The 12441-nt window shown below is 43.8% G+C and overlaps 1 protein-coding gene across 1 annotated transcript in view; it reads left to right on the top strand.

Annotated features, from left to right (window-relative positions):
- Positions 1-8971, top strand: part of SACK1E (scaffolding CK1 anchoring protein E) — a 67148-nt gene extending 58177 nt beyond the window's left edge. Inside the window, exon 5 of the mRNA XM_083161723.1 lies at positions 8280-8971. Coding sequence (XP_083017849.1) covers positions 8280-8513 — 234 coding nt within the window. The 3' untranslated portion in view covers positions 8514-8971. The remainder of the gene's footprint in view (positions 1-8279) is intronic.
- The last annotated feature ends 3470 nt before the right edge of the window (positions 8972-12441 follow it).

The raw sequence follows: 12441 nt of genomic DNA, 5'->3' as shown, positions 1-12441 counted from the left end.
TTATGTGGTCTTGTTGCTGGGACTCACAGTTCCACAGCAAGACACAATAGCTTTTTCTAATTTTACAGTTTAATTAGCTCAATGTCCACCGCCCATGGGGCATTGAGGACAGCCCCGGGCTTCAGCATAGGCAGGTAAGTTCTGGAGGGGGGGACTCCTTCTTTGGAGTGGTCCCCACTTCCCCAGGACCCCTGCCCATGCTGACCGGTCAGGGGGGTGAATGCATTGGCCAGGGGGGACTTGTATAAAAAGTCTCCCCCTGGCTGTGGCATTACCATGCTGGCTGGTTGGGCCCGGTGCTGGTTTTTGAAATACAGGGGACCGCTACTCATTTTGTCCCCCGTGTTTTGGGAACCAAGACCGGCCCTTGAGACACGTGCTGATTTTGTAAAATCAAGGGAACCCCAACTTGTTTGTCCCTGTGATTTTATGAAACCCGGACTGGCTCTTTGAGCCCGGGGCTGGTTATGCTCAGGAGGTGGGACCCCACGCCGTTTTTTTTTTTCACTTTTTTTTTAACCAAAATTGCACATTCTGAAAATGCGCACATTTTTATGACTGAAAATCGCACATTTTCATGACTAAAAACCGCACTATATAGTGCTTTTTTTGCCGCAAATGTGCATCCAATTACATATGCGAAAAAATGGCAACATTTTTTCAAAGGTGCGATTTGGTGCGATTTTTGAATGTGACCAAAAATCACCACCTATTACATTTCGCCCTCAGTGTTCTTGATTTATATCTTGTCCTAGAATCGATGGATATGGAGGATATCTTAGGGTCAGTGCGCAAATTAAAAAAACCACAAGCAGCTCAGTGCAACATATAAAGTGAAATCCCACTTTCACTTAAATTGTATACAGCTTGCAAGAAGAAATATGGCTCTAAGCGCTTCTTGCAAGTTGTCCTAGAATCGCAAAAGTGTTAATCAGGGTATAAAGTGGTCATGCAGAGGTGGGGGAACTCATTTCTCTATGTCACCTAATTACCCCCCCTCCCCATTAGGCAGAGATAGGGCCAGTGGTAGGGTTTTTGCCATCCCCCTGCAACAGAGCCGGCCCTAGCTAATTTGGTGCCCTAGGCAAGTTTTTTGGCTGTTGCCCCCTAGCAGACATTCTCACCACCACACTTAGGGGCTCAACCCAATTATGCATGAAGACACAAGTAAAATGTGCCACACTCACCAACCGTTGACTTGTGGCTTTTTTCATGCAGCCCCTTCCCACCAAATTTGTTAGTGGCAGCCTCTCTTCCGAGTCCCGACAGAATCATGCATACTTTCTAGCAGAGAGTTTCCGGTAATGAAGTCTCTCCTGCACCCACTCATATGATCCCTGCTGATGCAGCCTCAGTCTGTTAGGTCAGCTCAGCCGCACTTCCAGGGGGCACCCCGCTCGGAGCAACACATGTTCATTACTGGCAGAGAGTGGAGCCTCTGCACTACCTACGGCAGAGGCTCCGCTCGCTGCCAGTGATAAACTTGTGTCGCTCTGAGCGGGGCAGCTACAGGAAGTGCGGCTGAGCTGACCTGAGGCTGCAGGCTCCGCTTGCTGCCAGTAAAAAACTCGTCGCTCTGGTGCTTGCTGGAAGTGCGGCTGAGCTGACCTAACTTACTGAGGCTGCATCATCATGGAACCTAAGTGCGAGTAACGAGTGCAAAGTCTTAACTACGTCCCAATGCAGCGCCACTGAGTCACCCCTATGCATTGCAAATGCCCTAGGCAATTTCCTAGTGTTCCTATGCCCAGGGCCGGCTCTGCCCTGCAAACTAGAATGCTTTTCTGTAAGAATTACTGTGCAGGGCCAATGTGGAGGTTAAAATGTTCCACTTCACCATTCCCCCTCACCCCTAGTGCTAATTAATTATATTAATTAGTGCTGTCCACCCATATATTTTGGTCTGATGGTATACACTGGTAATTGTAGGGTGATTTAATGGGGGGGGGGGTTTGCAGGGGATATTATCAACGTAAAGTTTTAATATATTTTTATAAGTATGTTGTGCACATCAGGGCCATAAATATAGTGGGTGCAGGGTGTGTGTTGCTATCCCAGCAGTGGGTGACCGGGAGAGGCAGAGGATGAAAGTATAAGGCAGGGAGAGGCAGTGGGTGTAAAGCAGGTTTGTAAGAAGGGCATTGGGAACCATTAGGTGACAGGGAGAGGCAGAGGGTGAAACCATAAGGCAGTGGGAGGTAGAGGTTGAGAGCAGAAGGCAGGAGAGAGAGAGAGAGAGAGAGAGAGAGAGAGAGAGAGAGAGAGAGAGAGAGAGGCAGTGGATGGCAGAGATACAAGCACAATGTCCTGCATGGTGTGGAGAACAGGTGCCATGTACCTTGGTGGGGGCAGGAGCACAGTGGTCTCTACTCTGTCTGTGACAGCTGCCTCTGCCTATCGTGCTTTCTGGGTGTGCACCCTTCTCTCTGCACTGGGCCATTCATCTGACTTTGCTCAAATTGGTCTGTAGGGGGGCCAGAGGATAACTCATTGCTTGCCTGGGCAGAAATGGACCCCTTAGTCATCAGGGGCCCCATTTTAATGCACCTGCTGCACCAATGGTAGTTCCACCTCTGCCTGTCTTTGTGTCATGGAAAGAATACTTGCCTCCTGTCTGGTGAATTCACCAAACACAGAAGCTTAGTAAATTAATGGAATTTAAAAAAAAAAACTGTGTACTTTTGGGAGCTTATAGGTTCCTGAATTCCAGTTTTGTTACGCAGAGTTGTTAAGTAGGTAGAGCAGAGTTTGAGTCGGTTTCTGTAATCAGCTATGTATGTCAGGCTGACCCCCCTTCCCCCCTGTGCAGTAATTGGTGCTCCAAAACCCCCTTGGTCATATGATCGCTGTCTCCTGCACTGTAACCCGGTCATCTTCTGTTAGCCGGCTACTTATGCAGTTTGCAGCATTACAGGGTCACAGAGGAGTGCTCCAGAGCACGGAATCCTGCAAAGTGCATGGAAGGGGGGTGGTACCTGGTGGTGGTGGCGATAGGATTGGCACATCCACAGCACTTAATCACGGCATCTTTTTCAAAATATTGCGGCATAATTTTGTCACATAACATCTACATCTGATATGTGAATTGTAATAAATCTGCCCCTATGTGATAATACAGGGGGAAAATTAAGTGACTGAAGCAATGTTGGACGCTGGTTACGCCAACAAATTAATGAAAACAGGAGCATGCCATGTCCCCTTTGGGTCACACGTGTTATTAGCGCACGTGGGGGTTTCTCTTTGTGGCACCAGATGCCAACAGTACCTGTTACATCACTTCTTCTGAGTGAAAAACCAAGTGAATTCACCTGTATTAATATTATCTGTCCAGCAAGGTGCAGTGAAATAACAGCTACGGACATTAAACTAAGGGGTCTTCAGCATTTTGCTGGATCTAATCCCGTGGTCTGTTTATAATGGGGTCAAAGTGCATGGTGCACATAGTACCCTGAGACCCAGGGGGCCCACACTGTACACATTTTTTTATTCTTACCCTCCGGAGTCCTATGATGAGCAGCAGTGTTGCCAGAATCACCGTAAAAAATGGCCACCAAGCCCTTTTTCCGGAGGACTGCGCATGCACAATAGAGTCTGAGCACTCTAGTTCTCAGACTCTATGGTGCTGGTCGGCATTGCAGCCGGCAGAGAGGAGTGGGCCTGAAAGGAGGAGGCAGCACACAGGCATCCTCCTCTCTTAAAGTGCCCCTAATCTATTCCCATGATTATTTTGGCACAAGAAGTAGGGATGGTAGGGCCTCACAAATAGCCTGGTGGCTGCTCATGGAGCGTGAGCATGGCTGGTGGCTGCTCTTGGAGCGATGAGCATGGCTGGTGGCTGCTCATGGAGTGGTGAGCATGGCTGGTGGCTGCTCATGGAGCGATAAGCATGGCTGGTGGCTGCTCATGGAGTGGTGAGCATGGCTGGTGGCTACTCATGGAGTGGTGAGCATGGCTGGTGGCTGCTCATGGAGTGGTGAGCATGGCTGGTGGCTGCTCATGGAGCCGTGAGCATGGCTGGTGGCTACTCATGGAGCGGTGAGCATGGCTGGTGGCTGCTCATGGAGCGGTGAGCATGGCTGGTGGCTACTCATGGAGCAGTGAGCATGGCTGGTGGCTGCTCATGGTGCAGTGAGCATGGCTGGTGGCTGCTCATGGAGCGTGAGCATGGCTGGTGGCTGCTTGTGGAGTAGTGAGCATGGCTGGTGGCTACTCATGGAGTGGTGAGCATGGCTGGTGGCTGCTCATGGAGCGGTGAGCATGGCTGGTGGCTACTCATGGAGCGGTGAGCATGGCTGGTGGCTGCTCATGGAGCGTGAGCATGGCTGGTGGCTGCTTGTGGAGTAGTGAGCATGGCTGGTAGCTGCTCATGGAGTGATGGGCATGCCCCCAAAATGAGATATGTGCCATTAGTCCATGCCCACTTACCCGATGTCACACTACATTTTTGGGTCTTGTATGCCTATGGCGCAAAAAAAGTTGGGAGGTGTGCCAGAGGACCAACTATGGGCACCACTGCACTAGATTTTTCAAAGCTTATTCGCCATGGTATAGTGCACAGTTGCCATTTGTAAGTAAACTTATTTAGTAATGTTGGCAGCGCACTTGTAAAGCGATTCCCAAGCATTGTTTGTGCATACTCTGAATAGGCAGCAAACACGATCAAGCTGACATAAAACATTTAAATCCTGTCTTGTGTTCATGAACAGCTGCTATGGGTGCGGCGGGGAATGCTAGCTTGGTCTTTTTTATGGTGCTACTTTCTTGCTTTGTAATGGCCATTGATGTCATGTAATGGCATGATTGTAATAAAATTACAGTTACACCTATAATACATGTTTATTGTTTGTCAAATAACAGAATCCTGGTTCTCAGTATTCTGATGTACTTACTTGTATTGTTGCTGCAGCTTTTCTAATTGTTGAGAAAGCAATGGAAGAATAATGTAGTTGGCACATAAATATGTTATGCAGGTGAGAGACTGAATAGCAGTGAGCAGAGAGGTAAATGGTGATTCTCTCTCCTTTACCAAGTCAGGGCTTGGCTCCTATTGTTCGACAGTGGTAGTTGGAGATTGGTAAGAGACCACCACTGTCAGCTCCCCTGTTAACTGACGCGTTTCGTTTTGCTGCAGAAAAATGTTTTTAGGTGAAAGAAATATTTTTCCTACTTTTATTACCTATCCTGTACATACAATGTTGTGTATGTGACTTTGTATTAAATTCACTGTGGATAATAGTACAAATAAATCATGCTATATAACCTCAACACCTGTTAGAGAGTAACCACGAGAAAGATACAGGTGGAAATCATACAAGCGCTGTAGAATCATATACATTAAATATGACTTCCCTTCCTTGTGACGAAGAGGAGATTCTTTGGAGTCTAAATCATTAGAGCGTTACACTTTCTCCATACAGATATTGCCAAAAAAAAGAAACATAAACAAAAAACATATATGGTATAGTATGTCCAGATATAGATGGTGTTATCAGACACCTCAGTGCAGGGTTTCCTATATAAAGTGTCTATATCAGGAAGTATACTTTCACCAGTCAAGGAAGATGTTGTACCGTACTCACATGTGAAAAATGGAAATCATTTCTAAAGGTATCTGTTTAGGCTGTCATACCATAACTCACAGTGTGCCACAGAAGCCCTTTCTTATAAAGGTATCTTTATCACCCCACAAAAACCCAGACTTGCAGTATGCAATAGAACAGGGGTTCCCAAACTTTTTTGAATCACGGCACCCTAGAGCATCAAAATGTTTTCAAGGCACCCCTAGGCCAAATGCTTCTTATTGAGAAATTCAGAAAAAAAATATAAAATTAAGTGCATTGTGTGTATGTCACAGTTATCTGGTGAGGGTCAGGATTTGCTCCTGTTTGTCCACATATATTATGATTGGCAGCCACAAGCACTGGTTTTGCCTGGCACATTGCACATAACTAATATGAATTAATCCTAGTCCACCAACCCAAGGAACCCCTGCAAGTGTCCTGAGGCACCCCAGGGAGCCTAGGCACACAGTTTGGGAACCACTGCAATAGTAGATCTTTCCTATAAAGGTATCTTTATAACCCCACAGGAAGAAAGGAGAATACGACAACTCACTGTTCAATGTGCTGTTAGACTCGCATCAAGGTATCTTTACATCTCACAAGATCACGGAAGCAGAGTGGAATTCTCTTCCATGCCTTTTACAGATTAGGACACATTGGATTTCCAGCCTTGTGTGAGCAGCCAGACCTCATTTTCACTTAGGTTGTAATCTCACTACATCTTGTCTAGTGCCATTCCTGTGTTGGTTGTGGAAGAATATTCCCCCTTTTTCATTTTTGTATTTGTATTTTCTTTTAATATTTTATGCCCATTGGAGTGTTTCCAATGAACATTGTTTCTCTGACCAATTTTATGAGATGTAAAGATACCTTGATGCAAGACTAACAGCACATTGAACAGTGAGTTGGGTTCTCTCTTTTCCTCCTGTGAGGTTATAAAGATACTGTTATATGAAAGATCCTCTATTGCATACTGGAATCGGGATGATAGAGATACCTTTATACAAAAGGGCTTCTGTGAGTTGGGGTACAACAGACTAAACAAATACCTTCATAAGGGGCTTCCATTTCTTACAAATGTGAGTACGGTATTACATCTTCTTCCCTGACTGGTAAAAGAATATTTCCTGATATAGGGTGGGATGTATTAAGCTGAAAATGTGATAAAACCCCTGTTTTACCGCATTTTCATATGTACTAAAACCCCGCCGCACCGTCTTTGGCGGACAGGGTATCGCCACCTTTGGGTGGCGATACCCTATAGAAGCCTATGGGCTTCTATTGCCGCTGCTGCCTGGCATCTGCACCCCCCTACCCAGGGAAACAGGAAGAAACTGCTTAGAGGTAAGTGGGAGGTGCAGCTTTTTTTATCAGACCTGGGAAATTAGTACCTGCTCCTCCTCCCCCTCTGTAACACTGTCAGTAATGGTGCTTTGCACCTTGACAAATCATGTTGCTGTACAAGTGGCAGGGCCGGTGCAAGGCACCAGAGCGCCCCAGGCAAGTCGGGGTGGGGGCGCCCCGGTGTCTGCCGCCCGGGTACCTGTCCTGCGGCGCTGTAAAGCTGGCGGCGGCCGCGGCGGCGGCCGCGGCAGCGGGGGGTCCCTGCAGTCAATAAGAAATAACGAGCGCTATCCGCCGGGCTATTTTGGAAACACTGGCTGCACGGCGCACGCTGATTGGCTGAATCTCAGCCAATCAGCGTGCGGCCAGTGTTTCCAAAACAGAAGCGCTTCCGCATAGCCCGGCGGATAGCGCTCGTTATTTCTTATTGACTGCAGGGACCCCCCGCTGCCGCTAGCTTTTACGCACATATATGCCGCAGATCAGGTACCCGGGCGGCAAGGGGGGGGCGAAATACCGCCCTCCAGTGGCCGGCGCCCTAGGCAAATGCCTAGATTTGCCTAGTGGTGGCGCCGGCCCTGACAAGTGGTTATACTGAACTTTACAGTTCAGATTAGACACACCCCTCCTATCTACAATTATTTATACTGATTTTTAATCTGCTGTACCTACAGTGTAGTATGATTTAGTCAAGATGCAAATTTAGGGGACTATTTAGTATGTCTGAGAGAGATATAATGGAGAGAGAGAAAATAATTAGCCAATCAGGGGTAGATTTATTAAGCTTGGTGAAGTGATAAAGTGTCTAGTTTTTATCACTGGCCAATCAGCTCCTACCTGTAAATTTTCAAACCAAGGGCCAGATGCACTAAGCTTCAAATGTGATACAATGGAGAGTGATAAAAAACCAACCAATCAGCTCCTGCCTGATTTTTTTCAAACACAGTCTGTGACATGTCAGATAGGAGCTGATTGGCTGGCTGTTTATCACTCTCCATTTTATCACTTTTTAAGCTTAGTACATCCCGCCCTAAGTCTTTCTATAGTGTCTTCAGCATTTCATTGAGCTGTATGTCATACACCCCAGTGTGGAGATGAATTACTAAGGAAGTTCACGTGAACAAAAAAGTTGTGAATTCCACGCAGATCTCTTAAGACCAAGTACCACCAGAAAAACATGCAAAATTCTGTATATATTCATTTCTAGGAAATAGGGAAAAGCCACTGAGAACCCTCTCTCACAACTTGTTTGAAACTGTGTTGGCAGTTTTTTAGATTATATGTTTTCTACAAAAACTGTAGCTATATTTTAATGCAAAAATATATGAATAAGTTGACAAATAATAATCTCTATTGTACAATATTTTCCAACAGAATAAATCAAGATGGCTTACAAAGGACACCCCAGCAATGCTACTGATGAGACAAAGAGCTTTTCCGAGTGAAGATTCAAGAACCCGAGAGTCTTCCAATATTACTTCATTTAAGTCTCCAGCTACAATGTCACCTATGAGATTGCAAGGACAGTTAGTCCATGGCGTGTCAACCTCTTCTCTGCCCAGACCATGGACTAATAACTCAAGACATGGAAGACTACAGTACTACTGACCATATATGATACTTGATGTAGACATCTTTTCCTAGTCCGGTTTCTCAATAAAGAGATCCAATGTAATTTCCTATGGCCCAGGGGAGGTAAAGATAAAGGAGCCACCTCTTGTCCGGGCTCCTAACTTGCAGAAGTTACAGTACTTGCACTCTATTCTGCAATCACTATTTACAATGAGGTAAATACAGTACAGTGTAAATGGAGGAGAATGAGAGGAGGCGTTGTCACTCTCCTGCCCCTACTCCGCTCTCCAATGTCAGCTACTGTCATCCTGATAGATTTCTGCTTGGACATGGACTTGCAGAGCAAGATGCTGACATCTGCAGAGCAGCGGTCTGCAGGAGCAAAGTTGAGTGGAATTTAATGCAGTGAAGCATTAATAGCAAAAAAAAGCACCTCGTTTTGCAAAGCAGCAAAAAACAGGTTTAGAATTAGTGGAGTGGGATTATTGTAATGAGAATAGGGTGAAGATTCCCAATTTCAAAGGTTTATTCCCACTGTTTAAAACGATTTTACATCTAACAGCATGTGATTGTGCCGCGTTTTATTCTGTTAATGAGAATCTAAACCGGCATTTCCATTACAATACAGAGTATGGCAAATAGATACATCACATACCAAATTCCCAACTGTTATAAAGATCACATGGTCAAATAAAAAAATTGCAAAACACTCTCCAAAATCTCAGCCAGGGAGTCTGAGATCTCTGGGTCATACTGAAAGCCAGCTTCAGGTTGGTTAACGCAGGATGCTATCCCCTTGGTTTGGTCCCATTCTAATAGACAACATGGGTATACAAGAGATATTCTCTTAAACACTTGTTCACCACTTCATAAAATATACAAAAAAATAATCAATTTTACTAAGTGCACTGGCTTTAAATGATTATCACATATTGGGTCCTAATCTTGTTAATTACCCCAATCACCTAGAGCCTAGGGTATCAAGGAATGTGAAAGTCTGGCGATCAGAATCCTGGCAGTGCACCCATTCAGTCCAGCGACGGTGGTACTAGCATTGCTGCAGAAATTGCTGTAAAAATGGCTGCCGTGCAGTGGAGCACGCACGCTCTAGTGCTCAGACTCCACAATGCTGAGATGCGGAAATCACTGGAAAATTGGCCACCGCACCATGTTTACGGTGATCTGCGTATACACAGTAGGGACTGAGCGCTCTAGAGTACCAACTCTACTGCACTCGGCTACTCCAGATAGAGTAGGGGCCTTTTTAGTATTTTAACCCTAACCCCCCTCCTACAACTTAACCCTTAAACTAGCCCCAATATTCACCTTGGGCACTCGTCTGTATTGCAAGTGTCTGGATTTTGAGCGTAGGGATCTCACCATATGTTTACAAGCTTGGCAGAGGGCCTTAACATTGCTCATTAAAAAAAAAAAGTTGTACATTTTTAAACAATGCACAATGGGGACTGTCTTTATTGTGCGTGTCAAATATGCATGTGATGTATTATATTTTTTTGATGTGTGCCTGGAAATGTTTAGGAACATGCAGTACCAAGCAATGTTAAAAAAGTTTTAAAAAAGGGAGACATAAATTAAAAATAGTCAATATGTCCAATAATAAGGCCTTATCCTGAGGTAGAAGTAAAGGAAAAAAAAAAGATAAAGTAACTGTCACCTGAGCAAAACCATGTTGCACTGCGGTTGGGGCAGATGAAAAATGTAGATCTGAGAGGGGCATGTCCTGAGCACACTTGCTGACTAACACTAATATTCTATTACCCGCGATTGCTGATTACTGGGTAATAGGCTCGCAGGTGGCTATCTAATTAGCTCAGGTGGCTATCTAATTAGCTGGTTGTGCCACGGCTTATCTGGGATATAATTTTGCCTGCCTCAGGCAAGCAAAGCAAAATCCCTGAAAACAGTACAGTTTTCCAGCTAAAATGGGGCTGCGGTGACAAAAAACACACAGGTTTTACTGAACCTGTGCATTTTTGGGAGAATTTATTCTTTTTATTGGGCGATCCATACTGGATAGCCTGATAAAAAACATTAATATAACATTGGGAAAAATTTTAATAATTGAAGATTTTCACGCCAATGTCTTTTGGGGAATAATAGGATATCCCTGTTTATGTTTCTCCTTTCTGGTAGAAGCCTGGAGTTGAGATGCAGCTAACCACTTTGAGGCCAAAATTTAGTAAGATAGGAGTTCTATTTTGCATTGGATGTTGCTATGGGCAACCAATCAAAATCTACTTCTTTTTTATTTAGCACCTTCTCGAAGATAATAGATAGTATCTGATTGGTTGGCCATTGTTAGTTGCTCTTTTTGCTTTAATACCACCTCAGAATCCGTTCCATAGCCACAAATGAGGCTAAAGCAAGACATATTTCATGATACCAAAAAATCTGCGGGGTTTTAATATCAAGGTTATATTCACCTGACTATAAGGTTTACATTTACTTGCAGTAGTTCATCTTAGTTTAGAGACTATTGTTTATATTTATTAAAGCTTCTAAAAATGAAAAGAGGTGATGTTGCTCATAGAAACCAATCAGATTCTGTCTCTTATTTTCTAGGATGCAATAAAGAAATGATAGACATAATTTGATTGGTTGCTATGGGAAACACCACCTCTTTTCATTTTTAAAAACTTAAGTAAATTTACACAGAGGATTATACCTAGTTTTAGCTAGGGCCATCCAAGATATTTATGGGGTACATGACATCAGATGCCTTTAATCAAACCATATATTGCTCATATACTCTTTAAATTAAATAAATGTATATATTAAATTTCAAAACAAAATGTGAACCAAAACTTTTTATTCATTCCAAATTTTCCTAATTTACTATACTGTGACTACAATTTGTACATTAAAATGATTACTTATATTGATAACCACTGACTCGTGATTCAATGGAGTTGTTAGCCCAAAGCTAACACCTGTCTGACCAGGTGTGTACTCTACTTTCCCCCAATGCAATATGCCAGTAGAATAGAAAAGTGTAATTACAGCTGTGCAGGGGTGTGTACTGCTTTTGATTGGTCCTCCTGCTCTCAACCCCTCCCTCTCACTACAACAATACAAAGCCCCCTATCATATCGGAGGAGGAACATAGATATACTCCAAGGTGGAGGAGGGGAACTTATAAGAAAGGAGGGGAATCTAGATATACCCCCAGAATTAGGGAAGAGACCTCACATAGGGAAAGAAATTACAATACACATAGGGAAAGAAATTATAATACAAGTTCAAAATATTCTGATTACAACACAAGGGGATTCCATAATGACAGAGAATGGCGAGAGACCCACCCGAGAAGTTTTAAAAGAGACCAAGAGAGGGAATTTCAATATAGGCCGAGAGAATTGAAGGAAAGGGATCCCCAGGAAATCCACTCACCAATATTGACAGAAAATAGATACACACCACTTTATGACAGACGGAACAGGATTCCTTTTTTAGAACGAGGAAACAAATCAAACTACAGGAAAAGATAAAAAGCACGCATAGGGGAAGGAGAGGCCAACCATCTAAAAAAAGATCAAACAAAAATAATAAAAAAAGAAAAATTAGAACTAGACACAAAACGAATAATAAAAAAACAGAGAATTTAGAGGAGAAAGAACCAACTCATAATAAGGAGATGGTCAAAATATTCAACATTAGCTCGCATGTTCTCACAACGCAAGAAGAGTCAGTCCTGGGCAAAGGCCTTAAATATGCACCGACTGCCCTGATTAATAAATTTGACACCTTTATTGATATCCATAAATTCACCAGGAAATTATGTTTAAAGAAATTCTTTATACAAAATAGAAATGAACAGGCGACAATAGATGAAGAAGCGCAAAGCACAAAATTCAGACCCAAATCAATTTTTTATCCAAGCCATATAAAGGGCAATTTTATAGAGACTTTCAGTGCCCTGGTACAAGAAGATATCAAGAATATC

The sequence above is a fragment of the Crinia signifera genome, chromosome 19, assembly GCF_055691185.1.
Source record: "Crinia signifera chromosome 19, ASM5569118v1, whole genome shotgun sequence".
Taxonomy (NCBI): domain Eukaryota; kingdom Metazoa; phylum Chordata; class Amphibia; order Anura; family Myobatrachidae; genus Crinia; species Crinia signifera.
The sequence above is the reverse complement of the archived record's forward strand: the minus strand, read 5'-3'. Positions and strand labels throughout refer to the sequence as shown.